Here is a 20,136-nt window from a genome sequence, read left to right as displayed (position 1 = left end):
AAAGAGGACATATGCTTCATCGCTCACAAGTGATTTTGGATGGCGAAATTGGGAACACGTGTGAATCGTAGTATTCATGCCACGTGCCACTATATGGGTGTCTGCAATATGCTGTGTAATGTCCCTTGTAAGTAGTCCCACTGTGATTGGAAAGTGCATATAGATTATAATGGCAAGGAGCCACATTGTCTGCTGCATAACTGCTCATATCTAATCCATCTGAAGAAAAGTCAATGGAAACATTCAATTCACCTCTGAATCTTTCCGTTGGAGAGAATATTTTCAAATGAATTACTAAAATACGGGGAAACTTATAGATTGATAAGGACTTTGTACATTTTCTTCTTTTCTTGCACCTCGAACACATTGGTTTTTCATCTCCATCCAGAGTTTCCTCTCTTGTGAATCCAAGCAATGTGACAAACTCAATTGGCCAGTTCTTTGTGGTATGGGAAGAGATAAATCCCAGAAAGGATCAAAGGTTACTGATGAGTGTCCACAGTGTGTGCACTTCATAATGGATTTTAATTGACCAACGAAATAGTCTACAATCTTGGAGTTATTCATATTCAAATATCTCTGCCAGGATTCTTGTGCTTTTCCGTTATCGCTCAATTTTTCGTCAATCTCAGTTAAGATCGGTTTAGATTTCTCAGTAATTCTGTTGAGGTCCTCATGTAAACCTTCTAAAAGATATAGAAGGAATTCGTGGGTGTCTTGATGGACAGAACTCATGAATCGAGGGGCAAATCTTTGAATCTGATTGTTGAAGTAGACTGTGTTAATTACTTTATCAGATGAATATTCTAACTACAATTCCTTGATAACTTCTGCGAACGCTTTGATTGAAACACCTTTCATACTAGAAATACTAGTATTGATATCTTCCATGTATGTATCATTTTTTAAGTATTCCAGAAACCAGCCAAATGCGCAAACTGTCTGGGAGCGCACCCGGCAACTTACAGGGGGTGCAGGATGTTTCCCAAGCCCAGACAAATACAACCAACAGGAATAGGCCTCAACAAGCGGAAAGTCAGAGGCCTAGACAGCAGCCGTCAGCAAGGAAGACGACTTCGCCAAGAACGCAAACGGACAGCAGTAACGACCTAATAAACGACGCCCCGTTCACGGACGAAGTAGAAGAAATAGAGATACAGGTGGAAACAACGGCACGTAGACTCAGAAAACAGCGAAGGAACAACGCGTAACCTCTGGCACCAACATCTCTGGAGGAAGTGAAAGACATCGTAAGACTTGTAGCTACTAGGAAAGCCCCAGGCCCAGACCAAATAACAAACCGGGCCCTGAAAGTCCTACAACGAAAAGGTATAGCAGCTAAAACAAACATCATACATGCTATACTCAGACTGCAGCACTTCCCGTACCCGTTAAGGAGGCGACGGTTATCCATATCCCGAAGCCAAAGAAGGACCACCTATTTCCAAAAAACCACAGGCCAATCATTGAGCATTCGCTTGGAGCACGCCGTGAATAAATATTCAAGAAACGACTGTTCTTTAATGGAAAATAACTTGTTCAATTATTTATTGAAGTGAAGTAAAAATAGATTGTTTTTCGAAACTGTTTTTTTTTAAACAGTTTTATGAATTCCGAATAAAAATTTCATATTGATTAAGTTGAAGATATCTACGGTAAGCTCTATATTTGGTTGTAGAGATAACAACCTAATACCACCCGGATTATTGCGAACGTACACAAAATTCTCTGAGGAGAATATAACGGCAATTTGTTGTTTTTTATAAACAAAGAATGAGTATCTGTCCCTCCTACTCCCAAAGCCACCTGCAACGTGGCGAAGAACTCTTGGGGTTCCTAGTCCTAGACAACTTAACAAAGAACTCTTGGGTTCCCGGGCCATGTAGGCAGCGGTTACTTCGAGCAAAAATTGTCTCAGAGATTGGTTGGACGATTAAATTATTGCACTCGAACACTGCAACTTATCTACGTTTCATTGTTTTCGTTTCTTTGCTTAGGTTACAGAAGTGTAGACATACTGACTGCTCTTGATTGTTTAAGTTTAATATTCTGTGCCTGTGGAACAGTATCACTGTGAAAAAGTGGCAAAAGCTAATTTTGGTTAGAGAGAGATCAGTCTCGTGGTGGCCGTGGTAGTGGACGGATGTGCTGATAACGTCCGTCCACAAAGAAGGTACGCGGATGCCATGTGCTATCGTGGAGCTCCGTTTTGTGTTGTGCTAGTCATTTGTAATGAATACTGAAATGTGTGAGAGTTTTAAAAAGTAAAGTTTAAGGGCCCCTTTATCCAGTCCGAGGTGGTTCGGATAACCACGTAAAGGAGCCATGTATGTGAATTTAAAAATCCGAAGGTCTCCCGAAGAGAAGGCGACCCAATAAATATATGTTAAAAATCGAAAGGTCTCCTGAGCAGTAAGCGACAATAAAAAAGTAGTGTGCTTTTTTATTATAAAAAGTGTGATAAAAAGGGGTGGCAGCACTGCTTCGAGCAAGACCGCTGCGCCCCCCCGACGAAGCTTCTGTCAAATTGATGTCAATTTGATAGGAGGAGCCTGGACAAATGCGCTCGAGTGGGAAGATTGGGAAGCAACGTCCATTAACTTAGAGAGCTGAGTTTGTGTTGTGATATCCGCTGTTTTATAACGAGCCAGCAATCGTAAAAATAATAGTGTTAATAAAAATTGTTTGTGTAAAATATTTATAATACCTGCTCCCATTCACGCCGGTTGGAGGCCGGACACTGGATGTCCACGTGGGAGTGGGATCGCAACAATACTATTTTATGAAGAAGACAATAGTTTTATTTCCAAATCTAATTAAGAAAACAAGTCTTGGATTACAGCATGGTTCATAATCAGACCAAGCTGTAATCATCCGAATCGAGCTGGCTAAATGCACCTATCTGGAAGCAAAGGTCAAGAACTTTGAGTGAAGTGAGTGAACTTCGAGAGCTAGAGAGAGGTTAAGTTTATAGAAGTTATAAAAATTCAAGAGAAGATAAGATAATTATCAAGGAAATACATTTCCACAATGAATTCATTAACCTGTCACACTTGTATGGTATTATTCCAAAATGCAGAAATACACAAACAGCATTTCAAAACAGATTGGCATCGGTATAATCTTAAAAGAAAAATTGCAGAACTGCCTCCTGTTGCAGCAGAAGAGTTTCAGACAAGAGTGTTGAACCAAAGAAATGCCGATGATGTTTCTAAAAGAAATGAAGACATATATTGTTCATCTTGCCAAAAGTCGTTCCACAATCAGAATTCATTTGAGAATCACTTGAATTCAAAAAAGCATAAGGATAATGAATTTAGGAGTGCTCATAGTAAGTACAATATCTATTACTAATATGATTTGCAATGACATTGATATTTCCAGGTTCCGAGAATGGAAATGATCAGGAAGTTGCAAGTAACATGGAAGATGACCCAGAAGTTGAAGAAGTTGATTCTGACGAGTGGGAAGACGATACCGAAAATCCCATAGATAATAATGACTGCATTTTCTGTTTGCACCACAGTCGTAACTTCTTGAAAAATTTAGAACATATGACTGTTGCCCATTCCTTCTTCATACCAGATATTGAATATTGCACAGATGTGGAAGGTCTATTGAAATATTTGGGGGAGAAAATATCTGATGGTGGGTTTATCAATTAAAGCAAAATATTTTTGAAGATGAAATAACCGCTAAATATTTTTTTAGGATTCATGTGCTTATGGTGCAATGAAAAGGGTAAAACCTTTCATTCGGCTGATTCGGCCAGGCAGCACATGTTGGACAAAGGACACTGCAAAATGATTCATGAAGGGGTGGCCTTAGCAGAGTATGCAGACTTTTACGATTATTCCTCCTCTTATCCTGATGCTGAACACGACATCGATCCAGATGAAGAGGTAGAACTCCAACTGATAGATTCCACCTTTCAAAACTAGATATTTTTCAGGTCTCTGTAGATGAACTGGATACTTCTGACTACCAACTGGTGCTGCCATCTGGAGTCACAGTTGGGCACCGAAGCCTCATGAGGTACTATAAACAGAGCTTAAATCCAAACCGAGCTGTTGCAGTTCCGTCAAATAGTAAAAAACTGCATAAGGTACTGGCTCAGTATAGATCGTTGGGTTGGACAGAGACTCAACAAGTAGCAGCTGCCAGGTATTTGAAAAATCTGTTGAATATAATTTAGGTTAGGTCGAAAGTGAGTGGGTTTATTCAACCCTCCGCCGCAACCCGGAAGGGTTTATTGTAGCTCACACCTATTCACACTCTACCGAATGAACACAGCTTCTCAACGAAGCCGATTAGTTTGTATAGTGTGTGGTCTTTCAAGTCAGATGGTAAGAGTACGGCTCTGCTGAACTCTGAAGAAGTATGGCTCTGCCGAACTCTAAAGACCTGATTCGGTCCCCAGCGGGGCCGGCACAAAGTATATGCTCTGTTAATGAGATAATGGGATAGTCAAGTCGCAAGGTTCCCACCTTGATACCCACGAGAACTTTCCCATATGAGGGTTTTTGCAAGTCAGCTACACCTGACGATGCCTTAGATTCAACCGTGCAGGGCCTTTTCCCCTCTGGTTTTGGTGAATCATCACTTGAGTGCAAACGTTTGCTAACCTGCTCATGGGGGGGTTTGTTGCTCCACCTGAGACAGATTCTACGTACGCCGGTCAAGAATTTGGTGCAGTGTGGTTTTATAAGGTACCCCGCTCTTGAGGAGACGACTCAGTCATTTCCTGGCTGTACCACCAAGCCTTCAGTTGTTGGATCAGGAATTGGGGAGTTGAGAAGCTCTCGCTTCTGAACTAAATTTACAGGGTGGTCAGTTGGAGACGTAAACTCGACATCCATCTCCTTTTAGACTCACTCCTGAACTATAGATTTCTTATTGTACGAATTTAAGTAGTTTAGGATGCACAATGCTGATATATGCCTTGTTGTTTTTTCAGGAAAGCTAGGGATATCCATTATCTCAAAAGGATCCAGTCGAAATATAAGATGAAAATGGGACTAAAGAACAACCAAATTCTCCAGAAACACTTCAGAAGACAAGTTCAGTTTTGAAGTATTTTTATTAGTTCTATAATTTATGTTGATACTCTATAATTAGGTGAAACATAATTTGGTTATCCACATCAGTTTGTTCTACACATGATCAGGTATTTTATGGAGAAAGTTTGAGAAAGTGTTTGTTTTATATTTTATGTAAAAATAAAAATGTATAAAAATATATTTTGGAAAATAAATTTAGATGGAAATCACAAACACGACTGGAAGTAAAAAACAGAAATTGAAGTGAAAAACACAATTGTTTGGAAATGAAAATAAATACGTCGATTTGAAAAGGAGAGAAAAGTGGGATAGTGACATGACTGAAAGGAAAATTATAACAAATTGATTATTTTGTTAGTAATATCTAAACCGAAAAATTTAACGAAGACATTGTTGAAATGAATCTTGGGAATCATCTTGGCTCAATTTTCATCTTTAACAATTTTGCTAGGACGATGAATTATAATCATAAAGTTCGAAAAATTCCTTTCAGAGATTTTTCTGAAAATAATTTACTAAATCTTCAACACTACATGCCTGTGGAATTAAATGACTCAAGAGTACAATCACCTTATGCCACTGTCAACATTTCAAGTGTTTTGAGCCTCTTACCAACAAACTGAACATGCTCAACAGTTAAAACTGTGAACATATATTGGAGACTCATGAAAATATTTAACTAAGACCATCAAGAGCTGTGACTAGGAATATAAGTTTCGCTTATCATAATTCGAAATGGATCACTAGCTAGCAAGCGCCAGTAGTCTATCACACTCCTTTTCCCTGAGTTAAATAGAAGCCCAGCAAGAGGCTATGCTGAGCTTTTCAACTTGTACATTATAAAACAATTATTCAATAAGTGCGCTAGGACAGTTTTATTTATTGAAACAGATACAGTTTTCAAGCTGGATCATTATATAGTTGAAAATTTCAGTACGCCTCTAAATAGGAACTTTTTATTTCACCAATTCTTTAATGTAGGTTATCACTTGTAACTCATGACCACACCAAGTTCAGATCTTGCTCTGAATGAAAGCAATGTTTTGGTTAGTTTCCGTATCAACTGATACGTTGATAGGTCAAGAAAAGTACTTCGACCACGCCACTGAAGACGACTGCCACAGTTGCTGTTGTAAAGCTTGGAAATTGTGACTAAAGAAGACCAGGGTAAAACCCGGAAACCAACCAAAAAATTGACACCAGCCGTAATAACCTACATTTCTATAATAATGATATTTCGGGTATGGTATCGGTTTGAGATGTAATAAACAAAATATTTTGAAGTTACAACTTTATTCTTGCATTTTTCACCTCCCTTACAATCAAAACAATAACCAGTGTACATATTCCAAACTTTTCAATTTCCTTTCTATAACCAAACTACTACAGCAAATTTCAAACAAAAACCCTCCAATTACAAAGCTTTTACTTTCAGTTGCTTCATTTTTGGCCCCTTTTTTTGGCTTGCCTCCTCTCTTCCTTCAATTCCCAGCGTCTCTGCCTTTCTGGATCTTCTTCAGCCAGAATTTTCTCCTTCTCCTGACGTCTTTTCTCCTCTCGCTTAGCCGCAGCCGCTTCGGCCCTAGCCTGATGCGTGGACTTCAAGAAAGCTTCTTCAACTCGTTGTCGGTTCTTGTCAGCTTTCGATTTAGCTGAAAAGGATATTCGTTCAAGAACAACACAGTCAGAGCTCGTCTTGATTCTCACCTTCTTTAGACAATCTGAATCGTTTTATTTTATCTATGCAATAAAACACCATATTCATCACTGGGTTCAACTTGGTACAAGCCTCTTCAAGGGACATTCCTTTCACAGGAATATTGAATCCAAACTTAAGCACCTGAAACAAAATTATATCAACTCAATTTCTCAATTCAATTTTTTCAAAGATCAGTGAATTTGATTTTATTTTTCGTATCATCAAGGTCATGAAAAATAGTTCAGAATTTTACAGAACTTGAGCATATACTTCAATTGGAAACCACTCCTGAAATGCAATGAGAAGGTTGGATAAAAGAGGAAACATTGCATAACGAAAGGAATCAAAAAAAATCTGAGTTCATTACACCAGAAATTTCATTAACAGCGAGTATTTTCTGAACTACTATCAAAGTAATATACTCTCACCTATGAAATACATCTTTTGGTTATTTAAATGTGAAATCTCTTATTATCCATTTTTCAGATATAAAAGATCTCATTGTCCAAGGAAACCATGATATTTTTGGAGTTGTTGAAACATGGCTTTCTGATACCATACCAGATGAACATATTCAAATCAATGGTTACAAGTTCATTAGATATGATAGAGAGGCTGGGGGTAGGTATATATCTGCGGTCTAATTTTAAAATTAATATAATTAAAAAAGTTATTGATGACTGTTTGGAACAGTTATGGATAAGAATAACATATAATAAGAAAAATATGGCAGTTGGAGTATTATATAGACCTGGTTCTACATCAAAATTTTGTGAATTTTTCAATATTCTAGAGTTAACTTTATAAGAAATCGTTCCTGACTCTGATGAAATAATATATGGAGGCGACATTAATATCGATCTCTTGAGTCTTGCTGAAAATAATACAGAAATTTTTTTCAACTGCATCGATAGCTTCAATTTAAAACAATTAATTGAAACGCCAACAAGCACTGACGTTACTTCAACTTTACTTGACGTTATTATAGTATCCAATGAAGCAACAGTTAATCACTACGGCACATCTCACATTTCTGATCATAATTTAGTTTTCGGCGCAATTCATCATGAAAATTATAGAAATGAGGAACAGTTTTTTACATATAAAAATTTTTAAGCGAATCGACAGAGATCATTTGCTGCAACTGCTGTTACTATCACCCTTTGATGACATTTTGGTTTTTCAGGATGTTAATGACAAGGTTAAATATTTTACTGATTTGATGCTCCTCATATTTGATACGGTTGCGCCAGTAAAAAAAGTTAAAGTCAGGAAGGTTCAACAACCATGACTCTCTGATAATGTGAAACTGATAATAGGTCTGAGGGATAAAGCTCTTAGAAAATTTTAAAAAACTAAGAACACTACTGATTGGAACTATTATAAATCACTAAGAAACCAAACCAATATCATGATGAGAAATGAGAAAAAAGCATATCTTAATCAGGTTATAAGTGGTAACCATAATATTAAATTATTGTGGAATAAACCTTAAAATCTTAACACATATTCTCGTAAAAAAAAATAACTTGTCAGAAAGACTTAATGATCCTGTTAAAATCAATAAATGTTTTTTGAGTAATTCGTACCAACATTTTGTACCTAGTAATGAGTTATTGAATTATTATAACAGTAAAAGGATTTGGAAAAGCTGAATACACTTATTTGAATTAATGAATCGAAGAGGTTTTGTATTAAAGTGTATAATATATTAAAATTCTTGCAAAGCGCATTCGACTTTTGTCATCATCAGTGCCTGACAAGTGACAGTTGCCTGACAAGTGAGCACTGATGATGACAAAAGTCGAAAGCGCTTTGCAAGAATTTTAATATATTATACACTTTAATACAAAACCTCTTCGATTCATTATTATAACAGTAATTCAAAAAATAATATATCTATCAACAAATTTCACTTTGAGCCGATAACAAAAAATATTGTTTACAAATGTATTTTAGAAATAAAAACAAGAGCCATAGGTTCATATGAAATTAATATAGATATGCTACTTCTTTGCTGAATTCCTTAAATATTTTACCAATCAACCAGTCAGGATTTCGTAAAGAACACAGCTGTACAACTGCTTTCTTGAAAATAACTGATGATATTTTCGAAGCTGCTGATAAAGGTAACACGACTGCTTTGATACTTATAGACTTCTCCAAAGCTTTTGATAATATTAGTTATCCAATTTTATTTGCAATTTTGAACTTCATTGGGTTTTCTGAACCTGCTATAAATTTAATTAAAAGCTATTTTAAAGATTGTTCACAGTTTGTAGAAACTTTGAAGGGAAAATCGAGCGGTGAATTTATTAAATTTGGAGTACCTCAGGGATCTATACTTGGACCCTTATTATACACTTGTGATCTAGTTTCTGTTTCAAGAGATTGTAATTCACATATGTATGCGGATGACACACAACTGTATCTATCATTTAACCCTAATTACGTTGCTACTGCTAATCAAAAATTGAATGAAGATCTGGCTCGTGTTATTTCAGCATCTGAAGCTCATAACCTCAAAACCAATTCAAACAAAACTAATCTGCTTGTTTTTGGTACTAATCGTAGCTTGGTGGAAAGACTTATTAATATTGTTATTGGGGATGCAGAAATATGCCCCACGAACGTGGCAAAAAATTTAGGTATCGAAATGGACGTGAATTTAAGGTTTACAAAACATGTCACAAAATGTGTTCAAAGAAGTTACATGAATTTGAAAATACTTTATCCTCATCGTCATTTATTATCAGTAAATTTGAAAACAAAATCAACAAATGCGCTTGTGTTGACTCATTTTGCATATTGTGATGTTGTGTATGGTTCATGCCTGGATAAAAAAGATATTTTAAGAATTGAGAGAGTTTAAAAATCATGTCTTAGGTATATATATGGTATAAGAAAATATGACAGAATTTCATATAAACTTAAGGAAACCAATTGGTTAACTATGGAAAATAGACGTGTTTTACATTTGGCTACCCTCTTTCATAAAATATTGATTAACAAATGTCCATCATATTTGTATGACAAAATAAGATTTCGTAGCAATGTACATACTTTAAATTTGAGGTTTAAAGGGTTACTTTCTCCTCCGCCCCATCAAACCACTCTATATCGACGATCCTTCAGTTATAATATATATAGTTTGTATAATAATATTCCACAAAAATATAAAGTTGGTAAAGTTTCTTCATTTAAGTGCTGTTACAACAAATATCTCATCGCTGCTTAATCAGAAAGTCACTGATTTCATAGATTTTATACTTCTGAAAATTTTTTTTTCTCCCTCTTCCCTCTCTCTCCTTCCTCCTTTTCTTTTCTCTTCTTTTTTCTTTGTTTTTTCTCTAGTTTAGTCTTCTTTTCTTCAAGGCTAGAACTAAAATCAACAGTACCCTTCCGGTATATGTTGTTTCTAGCCTTATTTGTAGTTTTTTTTAGTCATTTTTATAGATTGAATATTTATTGTATTAATATGTAATAAGGAAAATGTCAAAGAACAGAACAAAAGCCTGGTTAATCAAACTTTATCAGAGAAAAAAGTTGTGAGAAAATGTGGACGCGGTTATTCAAGTACTATGAAGTGCTATGAACTAACACTGTTCTCATCAGTAGTTTCAGTGAAAAATGATTCATTCATCAAAAAGTAACACCCAATTTTTTTATTTCAAAGGAAAATCGAAGTTTCAAAAATCTGTGAGATCATTACCATTGAGACTTGCCCCCCCTTCACTTTTTTCCTTCAACTTTTGTTATTCTAACATTTCTCGGTTATTGTATAATCTGTTGGGCAATAATTGTTATTATTACTATTAATAATGACTCTGGACTTCATTACACCTGCATTAAGATATATAATTTCCGTTTAAAACATTTCAATTATTAGTTTCCCTTCTGAAAACTTGAAAGATTCTTTGGGAATAAATCATTTTCAACAGCATTTTGGGGAAAATGGAATATTCATCAGCTCACCTTCTCAGTCTCTGGTAATTTTATATTATTCTCCTCAGTTTGTTTGGGACCGGAATACTGGTCAGAAAAATGGATATAATCTACATATTCGGGATATCTATTCAGTACTGCTGTAATCTTGGAATCCAATATTGCTAAAGCGGCCTCAGAGATTTCACTCATCACATTGAATCCTGACGAAATATTATATTTTTCACCTGATTTTCGCTCAGGGCAGTAAACGCTCAGGTCGGCCATTTCTTTCACCAACTGTTGAGAGGTCTTTTTCGAAGCCAAACAGAAAACAAAGCTATCCATGTCCTCTTTGTTCATTTTTACTGTTATAAGAATCTGATCCATTGTTGGACGCATCATTCCTGACAAGACTGCCAAAAGATCTTGACGCTGAAAAGACCAATATCAAATAATGAAAAAATGTTCAAGATCCATTTTATTTGTTCATGAATAATCACCAATTTTCATACAAAAAGTCTATAAATATCATATGGTTAACCCTACTAATAGAGCCAAGAGCAGATTGCGTTGGCCAATTTAAAAAACTTTAGATACGGATAATATCGTTGTTCGTGTGACGGTACAATTTTGCATCTTCAACAAAGTGATTATGTAAATTGAGAGGTAGATGTGAATCGTGATAACACTGACATAAAATAATTATGACAAAATAATTGAAACTTTCGCCTTATTATCAGTTACAGTTTACGTTTGCTTTTTTGTTAACCAACTGGACTGGTATCAAAATGTTTTACATATGTAATGGAATCGGCCGATATTCGATAAAAATCCATTGCGTTTTCAAGAAACACATTATTGCCAGATGTTCACTTAACAGTTTTACCAAAATGCAACAAGTATATCGCATAAAATAGTTTTTGAAGGCGTGTCTCTAGATGCGTAATAATTAAGTGTTGAACTTTCCACATTCATCATTTTGGTGGCATTAATAAATAAAATACTCTAACTGAAATGCAAGACATTTTTAGCTGTTTTTTAAATATCCTTCAATGAAAAGCAAAGAAAATACTGTACATCCCTAGATAATTGGTCAATGTTTCGTCATATTTAAGTTTTTAACATAAATATTTAACTATTTTAACAATCCGCCATAACTAACAAAAAGATAATCATAGAATGTACAACTATCAATTAGTGTAGTATTTAGGTTGTTTGCCTACCTTTATTTGAATAATGATAATCTTCGAAAATTATAGTTATCATAATAGGTACTTTTAAAATGTTTGCTTTTTCAAATAAATTGAAATTAGGACAAAAACTTTAAAGAATATATGAAAACTGAATCTATAAAAATCACAGAACTCACTTTTATCAGCTTCAGCTCCACAAGCATTCCTTCGCAGCAAGTTCTGCCGCTACACCATAGAGTGAATATATTTTCACTCTCTTTAATCAAACTAACATTTTCATTTCTATCTAACGATCCATCATCCCCAACTAGAGAAAAGTTGTCTTCTAATAGTTGTCTATGAGTGTTGAACCATGTATTTGCAATCTTAACATTTTTACTCTTTCCCGTGGCGAAATTGATGAAATATACAATGAGACCTGACATCATCAAGATTTCCAGATAGTAACTATCCCAATTCTGTCGGAAATTCAATGGAACTTTTGCAATGGTTATTTTCGGTTCAATGGGAGGATTCTCATCCTTGCCTTCAAACCCTTCGAACTCTTCCACGTCTTGGAAGTGTTCGAATTCAGAATCGTCGTCATCTATTACTATTTCTTGATCATCGCTCTCCAATTCATCACTCTCTGGGGATATAATGGGTTCTCTAGGAGTGTCTGAAAGATCATCATTCAGTTGCAGTTCGTCTTCCACGTCAAAGTCCTCAAATTCGGCAAATTCATTGTCAGAAGAATCTTCATAACGATTTGCAAAAAGTCCTTGGAAAAGGAACACTAGTAATAATACCTGGCGAAGGGTCATCATAAAAATTGACGGAGTTTGTTTAAAGATTTTTGATAAATATCATCTGAAGAGTAATACTGCAAAACACTTGTTATTACATAAAACGAAGGTGTCTTGAAATTTGTCTCAGTTACGAAATTACCTTTTATTGGAAACGTATAGGTTAATAATTCATACTATGTTACGTCACTAACTGTCACTGTCACTACATTAGTCACTTGTTACTAGTCTGTTCCACAAAACTGGGTATTTGGTATTTCCATAAAACTCCTAAATATGAAATTATGGTTTAATTGAAATTGGTATATTTTTAGGAGAGGTTAATTTTTAGGACAGAGAGGATGAAAGAGTAGAAAGCCAAAACTTTTCTTGGAAACATTTTACTTTATGGGAAACTTAAAACACTTATTTTGGACAAGAAAATCTCCAGGAAATCAATGAGTTTGTTCAGAAATTTCTATTTTATTTTGATATTTTGTGATTTGATATTATTGAATATTAAGTTTTTGTTACAATACTATATAATTTTGAGTAATTTTCGAAGATAACAAAAAATAAAAACAACTTTGCACCGAAAACTTTGAAAATGAATTTTCTTTTCAAAAAAATTGACCGTGGCTAACATAAAATTTGTGTAATTAGTAATTTTACAGGTTTTTAAATAGAACCGTCGTATACAGGGTGCTGTCTATTTATCGCTTTGGCAGAAATTGTTGTCCCCATTAAAAAAAATAGTAAAAAAATGAAATTTCACTTAGATAGTCATGAATTCAAATCTAGATGTATTTTTCAATGCCAAACAACTTTTCTAAATAACATTTCCCGGGATTTTTCAAAATAAGAGTACTTTACGCTTGTCACAAAATCAAATATTTGAAGGCTCCGCTGGAGCAGATTTTTGACCACAGAATACCTTGCTTTATACTGTACATTCACTTGCAATAAAATGTACAATCCTAATATTTATTATTTACATTAGATTCTACAGATACAGATCAGACTTAACCTCAAATTCTTCTAATGTTTATCCAACTGAAATAAACTTGACAGCAGTGTTGCCGGTTTTCGGATAATTATCCAAATTACGTATCTGAATTGATAGTGGTATATTTTCAGGAGAGAATGATTTTCGGCTGTCTCGTTTATATTATGTGACTAATTTTAAATTGGTTGAGTATAATTCGTATTTGTCTGTACGTGTCTGCGGCAACACTGCTTGTCAGTCAATACACAAAATATATAGGCTGTCTACGTTAAGAAGAGAATGACGTCATTTTTGATTATTTTGTATATCCAACATAACAACGTTAAAATTCCCACTGAAATGGTTTCAACAGCAATGAAACTAGTAATATTTCATTTTGTATGTTTCTCAACTGATAGTGAAATTTCAGACGTTGCCGAATCGAAAAAAACTCGAAAACTGTCAGTCTTCCTTTTCTTTTCTGAACTAATCATTCCTTTTGATAAGACCTGCGTTTATTCAATATGCCTAAAGCATTGTCTAAATAGTCCCAACAATTACTAAAAGTAAGTAAGGATAATATCAATAAAACATATCAACAGTACAAAAAATTTGAAAGTTCGAAATAGTGCACATGTTGGCAACGCCGAAACTTGTCATCTTGTGACGTCATTCTCTTCTTAACGTGAACAACCTATACCTTTCGTCCACTGTCAACTGTCAAGGTTGTCGTTAACAACTGGCCGGATAGACTTAGTTGCTGAGGCCATTGAATCGAAAATAAGAAGAAAAAGAAGTTCAATTAGATTAACATTCGGAGAGTGTGAAGTTATGTCTGATCTATAAAACAACAGATAACATTAATTATTTAACCTGTGATAAAACTAAAAAGTACAAACTCTATACAAGACGCTATTATTTCAAGTATCACTTAGGTGAATGAAAAGTATAAAGCTGTACAATTGTAAATGGTGAGTTCCTCCTCCTAACTATACAAATTCGTTTTGGTCAACACATTTAAAATTTACACATATTCATTTTCCATTGAAAAACTATTGGTCTATTTTCTACCTATAAATTACTGAAGAACCAAGTTTTTCATGGATTCAACTCTCAACAAAGGTCATAATATACCTAAGATATATCTAAGAATCAAATAGAAATGTTTTGTTTATTTTTTAATACTCTACTGTTGATTTCTAACTTGGTTTCTCTTACAAATTAATGCATTATCAAAGAAAGGAGCAATTCATTACAACCAAATTCTAGGGTATATTCTCTACTTACTCATTTGTAAGAAGAATTTGAAAGAATTCAGAGAAATCCATGTATTCCTAGGTTACTGATTAAAAAATATTCAACATTTTTTCTTTGTGAATATGATTCAAATGTTCATTGGTTTAGTTAAAAATTTTTACACTTCGCTTTTTATATTATTGTGAATAAAGGCGCTTATTGTTATCAATATCATTATTATTATGTTACAGGATATTTTAGTTTGCCCTCTATGTCGCTCAGTACTAGAGCTCCAGCAAATTAACTTGAGCCAAGCTGTATATTTATGTTTGGATTTGAAATGTCCTTACCCAATTGGTCAGAAGTGCATTGCAGTTGAAAAACCTCTGGAAGAACTAGGAAATTCTGTACATTCTAGATCTTCGGAGAAAAAAACAAAAAAATTGGAAACTGCGAAATCTTTAGATGTACCTCCTGCTAATGGTGCAAAGACAAAACTACCCACTGATGACACTTTTAAATTGAATGCTTTTCTCTCTGAAGCTTTGGAGAATTTCGATTTACCACCAGATAATCCCATGCCCGTTCATGAAAATTGTGTAATAAACTCTCACAATAATGAGCTGATGCTGAATAATAATGGTTATACTACTAACAATGAGCAGATTTATGATAACCAACAAAAGCTAAACTATAATAGTGAATATATCCAGCCTTATGTGAATCATAATCAACAAATGGTGGATTATAATGGCTTTAACAATGGACAAAGTCAGTTCACTATAAATGATAGCCAGTATATGATGAATCTTGAAGAAATATTTGACGGATTAATGTAAATTGTGAAGATGCAGAAAAATTAAATTATTTTTCAACTTTCCGTTTTTTATTTGAAGTGTTGACATGAGACTATGCCATTAAAATTCTATTTTTAGTGTTTTTTCTCATGAATTTGTTCCTGATGTTGTCACATTTTTGTGATAATTGCAGCATGGTTCTGCTGCTGGATGTACGAGATTTTTTTTTAAATTTTATTACTATACTACCTGAAACCACAAGAACGATAAATTAGATTCCTGTCGGTTGACGGTTATATTTTTTTTGAGAAGAGGATGTCAACTATGACACGAAACTCAGTAGATACGCTCTACTAGGGCATGATGCTCGTTTCCTTGAATATTCAGTGCTACTTCTGATATTTCCTCCAAAAATAAAATTTAGAAGATATATATTTCCCAACGTTCCCACACGGTAGGAACCGGCGAACTACTTCTCTAGCCAATACCACGACGGCATTGGATAAGCTGTGAAGGATGTTGAAATCAATCGAGTACCGACAGCACTGCTGTCCTGTATGAATCTATCCTATACTGACGAGAAGTAACAATCGAATACCCGCCTGAAGGTGACTGATTTTAGCGAGATCTTGCTGCGGGATGAACAAGAATTTTGTCTGAGAAAACTGGCACAAGTGTACGTCGAAAATAATCCAATGTCCGTCATGGTATCAGCCAGGGAAGTAGTTGTGAGGCGAGCATTTGATGGATCTCACTGTAGGAACGCTGAAAGAGATGAATCAAAGAGAAGAAGATTTCAATCAGGCCCATCTGCAACTTCACTTGAAAATATATACGAGGTCACTTGATCAGTCATTCCAGAATTATATTGGACTTATTTTCAGATAAGTACACCCTGTATATATTTCAAGCAATTTATCCATGAATATCACTTCATACAATCGTATTGGTATAATTGTATAACTGTTTGTTTTGTTAATCTTCATTTAATAGATTATATCTTTAATGGAACTCTAGGCGTTATCTTCTTGTTATCATCTCTATGAACAATTTAATAACAAATTACACAAAGCTTCTTTGATATTGCTATTTTTCATCCTATAACTTGACTTTCGAATTTTTATCGCTGTAAAACTATGTTTTACTGGCCTTGCCTACAATTTATAGTAAATATGGGATGTCAAGGAACTTTTTAGGACTAACGAAAAGTTATCTTCAAAATCGGTTTTTCATTGTCGAACATAATGAAAAAAATTCAAATAAATTTCCAGCTAGGTCAGGTGTACTACCAAACTGAAAAGAAAAGAAAATTAGTTGCATCATTCAATATATATATATATATATATATATATATATATATATATATATATATATATATATATATATATATATATATATATATCCAGTTGGCTGCCCAGACCGAAAGAGAGAATTTCTCTAGAAAACCAAGGAGTATATAGCATCACATGCGAGGACTGTGGTCAACAATATATCGGTCAGACCAACAGACGTATATCTGCCAGAACCCAGGAGCACAAAAACTCGATAAGAACAAAACAAACCTCCTCTGCCCTCTTTCAACACCATCTACAAACAGGTCACAAGATTAATTTTGAGTCCACAAAACAGATAGCACAGGTGCAAAACCCAAGAATTCGACAAATCAGGGAAGCTATCGAAATCGAAAAGCAAGGCCTCATCAACAAAAGGGATGACTCACTAAACATCCCAAGGATTTGGAAAACAATAATTAAAAACAACCACCAAAGACAACCACAAATTGATAATAAACCATCGCAGGTAGGAGAACCGCTAGAAGCCATTAACAACCCTCAGGTAGAAAAACAGGTAGGAGAACCGCCAAAAGCCATCAACAACCCTCAGGTGGAAAAACAGGTAACAAATCCATACAACTTACGCAAGCGAAGCCATATAAAAACACCACAAGAAGAACCTAACATCAGTTACACCTCTCGAAGCGAAGCAGTAACTCGTCTTGATAATGCCATCTGAGATGATGGCGAAACGTCGACTATCGAATAGTACACAACGGATGAACACCCGGAAAAACAACACATCATATATATATATATATATATATATATATATATATATATATATATGCTCAGGGTTGCCCCTATCCTCTCATGCAGACCTACGACTTTGTAGGTACGTGTGGCAGATACCCAACGAAAAAACAAACAACCCACCCAGCTAATGCCGCGCAGAGAGTTAAAGTAAAACCATGAGGCAACTGTGCAACGTCTTCGACTTGGATCGACCAAACGAAATTAATTTCTGCTTTTCATAGTGGGAAATAATTTGCGACGAATCTTTCAAGTTGAAGACTTGGCTCTGTCTGCAGGTGGTGTAGTGGATATCCCACTAAATCAACTGCAGAGAGATTCTATGACTAGCTAGAATTATTTTCATTTGGTCGTGATTAGTCATCAGGGAAGCTATAGATTACGCTGTAGACGACCCCTCCCGATATAGAAGGTCCCGACACTATGTCCTCCGTTAACAGATGAATAATATCTTCATCCATCTCACCCCAGCCAGGTAGGGGTACACCGCGAAGGTTGGAGATTTGTCTCTCTTCTTAGATTCTTTCACGGGAAGTGTTCAGGTGACTTGGCACATTTGATTACATCAAGAGCGGTACATATCAGAATTACACGACGGACTGTGACTGCTCATCATTTTGAGGTTCAACTCAACTCCGAACTTCACTGTTTAAAAACTCTTTCATTTGTAGAACGCCGTTTATGTGAAATAAACTTCTTGAGAAAGTTTTTCCAAATGGATTTAATCTCCAGCGATTCGAGTCCAATGTGAATCGCTACTTTTGCACAGGTACCGCTTTTAGAGCGCCTTGAGGATTTTCCTGTAGTGCTTGTGTTTTTTCCTTGAAGATCAGTCTCCGGGAAGTGGGTACTTTCGAAACGGTTTCCGAAAAAATTTATTTTCGCAGTGCCTATATATTCAGATAAGAAACCTGGCCACCCAGTATATTTATACCCAACACGCCGTCCCGTTTTCATTCATCTTCATGTCCCTGTAATACAAGAATAACCGACGAGCAAAAGAGCTGAGCGAGCGCACGTCGCCGAAGAAAGAAGAGGAGGAGCGAACTGGCCCACTTTGCTTAACTTTTTCTTCGCCGATAGCCGCGGCAGAAACCTCATTTCTAAATAAAATAAACAGGAACAATGTATCACCGGCAGAACATCGGAGCAGTTTACTTCTTCAGTTCTTCGGTAGCACTGGTGACTGAGTGACCGCGACCACTCGATTCTTCCGCTACTAGGTCACACAGTCTGCAGCTGAATTCGGAATGATTTTGTGCGGTGACAGAGGAGTTCTCTTCGTGTTAACGCTTGGATTATAGAGGCTGCTTTGCCAAAACGATGCAAAATGATACTGAGCTGTTTTGTCTTATTAGTAAGTGATATTGCTATTTTACTATTGAGGTCTTCAAAGATCATCTGTATGATAATCAGTTCTGAATTACCTGGAGCGAGATTGTGATCTAACTGTTTTGCAAATCTTAGACCTTTGCTGAAGTCTTGGACCAGGTTTAGTTCTTTTAAAGTTCAAGTGAATGTACGTTAGATCTTCATTTAATTCCAGTTATTCATCTCACCTTCAAATTCATTTCTCCTTTACAATCGCAGATTATGCGTTGAACTGCAAACATTAGTTGAACATTGGTTTTTGAACTTTCTCTGGATTTTTCACCATCCACGAACTGAAAAATAAACGAAGCCAAATCAACATATAATCTGTTAAATTGTCATATAGAGGACACTAAACAACTAAAGAGTCCAATAGCTGACAGTTCAAATAAAATCATATTTTTCACAGGGTGTATTTTTAATGTCTTTGGTCTAAACGTTCATTTAAACTCATTTATTTTGTGTCACACTGTATGTATTTATTTTGATACGAGTACCTTGGAGTATCGGGCGTGCGTGTGTGGTACCACGAAACGAGGGACTTACCGCCTCTCTATCAGTGTATAAAAATCTGCCGTCGCAACTATATAGCTCAACTCACCAAAGTATGTCATGAAAGTAAAATACACTGATATTATTTCTCATTTATAAAGTATCAGTATCCTTATTATATACAGCCTGCTGATATTGAAAAAACACTATCTATTTCTGGTCCGGCTCGAAGGACCAAAAATAGGTGGCTAAATAATATCAAATCTAGCGAAAACAGTGGCGTACAATTATTTATATCATAAATATCAATCAAGTAAGCCTTTCTGACACCACTGGATTGAAAATTCCAAATCTTTCATAAATTTCATAAAAAGAATCCCCTCGTCGTTTCTAACAAACACACGTAGTTTAATCAAAATCGACGAAGTATTTGTGAGTTATTGATAAAAGAAAAATATTTTTAGTAAAACTTCAAACTTCTTTTCATGAAATATGATAACTAATCACCATCTAAAAATATGACAT

At 35.2% G+C, this 20,136-nt stretch overlaps 3 protein-coding genes and 1 long non-coding RNA gene across 4 annotated transcripts in view; 3 read left to right on the top strand and 1 right to left on the bottom strand.

Moving 5' to 3' along the window:
- The first annotated feature begins 2,125 nt into the window (after nt 1–2,125).
- Nucleotides 2,126–5,238, top strand: LOC111517425 (cytoplasmic 60S subunit biogenesis factor ZNF622). Its single transcript, XM_023173585.2, has 5 exons — nt 2,126–3,331; nt 3,385–3,648; nt 3,712–3,902; nt 3,953–4,164; nt 4,958–5,238. Exons 1-5 carry the CDS (start codon nt 3,031–3,033, stop codon nt 5,070–5,072), a joined length of 1,083 nt encoding a protein of 360 aa, XP_023029353.1. The 5' UTR covers nt 2,126–3,030; the 3' UTR covers nt 5,073–5,238.
- Nucleotides 5,239–6,334: 1,096 nt separating this feature from the next.
- Nucleotides 6,335–12,862, bottom strand: LOC111517424 (PAT complex subunit CCDC47). Its single transcript, XM_023173584.2, is given in 5 exon segments — nt 6,335–6,518; nt 6,521–6,712; nt 6,768–6,900; nt 10,735–11,118; nt 12,056–12,862. Coding segments are annotated over 5 exon segments (1,383 nt in total). The 5' UTR covers nt 12,686–12,862; the 3' UTR covers nt 6,335–6,474.
- Nucleotides 12,863–14,359: 1,497 nt separating this feature from the next.
- On the top strand, nt 14,360–15,740 carry LOC111517401 (uncharacterized). Its single transcript, XR_002723815.2, has 2 exons — nt 14,360–14,599; nt 15,116–15,740. It is a non-coding gene; the product is annotated as an uncharacterized lncRNA (long non-coding RNA).
- A 3,116-nt stretch (nt 15,741–18,856) lies between these two features.
- The window catches only part of spz4 (Spaetzle domain-containing protein 4), a 35,085-nt gene continuing 33,805 nt past the window's right edge, over nt 18,857–20,136 (top strand). The window contains exon 1 of the mRNA XM_023173553.2: nt 18,857–19,105. Coding sequence (XP_023029321.2) covers nt 19,079–19,105 — 27 coding nt within the window. The 5' untranslated portion in view covers nt 18,857–19,078. The remainder of the gene's footprint in view (nt 19,106–20,136) is intronic.

Source organism: Leptinotarsa decemlineata, unplaced genomic scaffold (genome assembly GCF_025532065.1).
Source record: "Leptinotarsa decemlineata unplaced genomic scaffold, Ldec_3_MD MMD2_P_RNA_scaffold_2, whole genome shotgun sequence".
NCBI lineage: Eukaryota > Metazoa > Arthropoda > Insecta > Coleoptera > Chrysomelidae > Leptinotarsa > Leptinotarsa decemlineata.
This window is presented reverse-complemented; position numbering and strand designations above follow the sequence as displayed.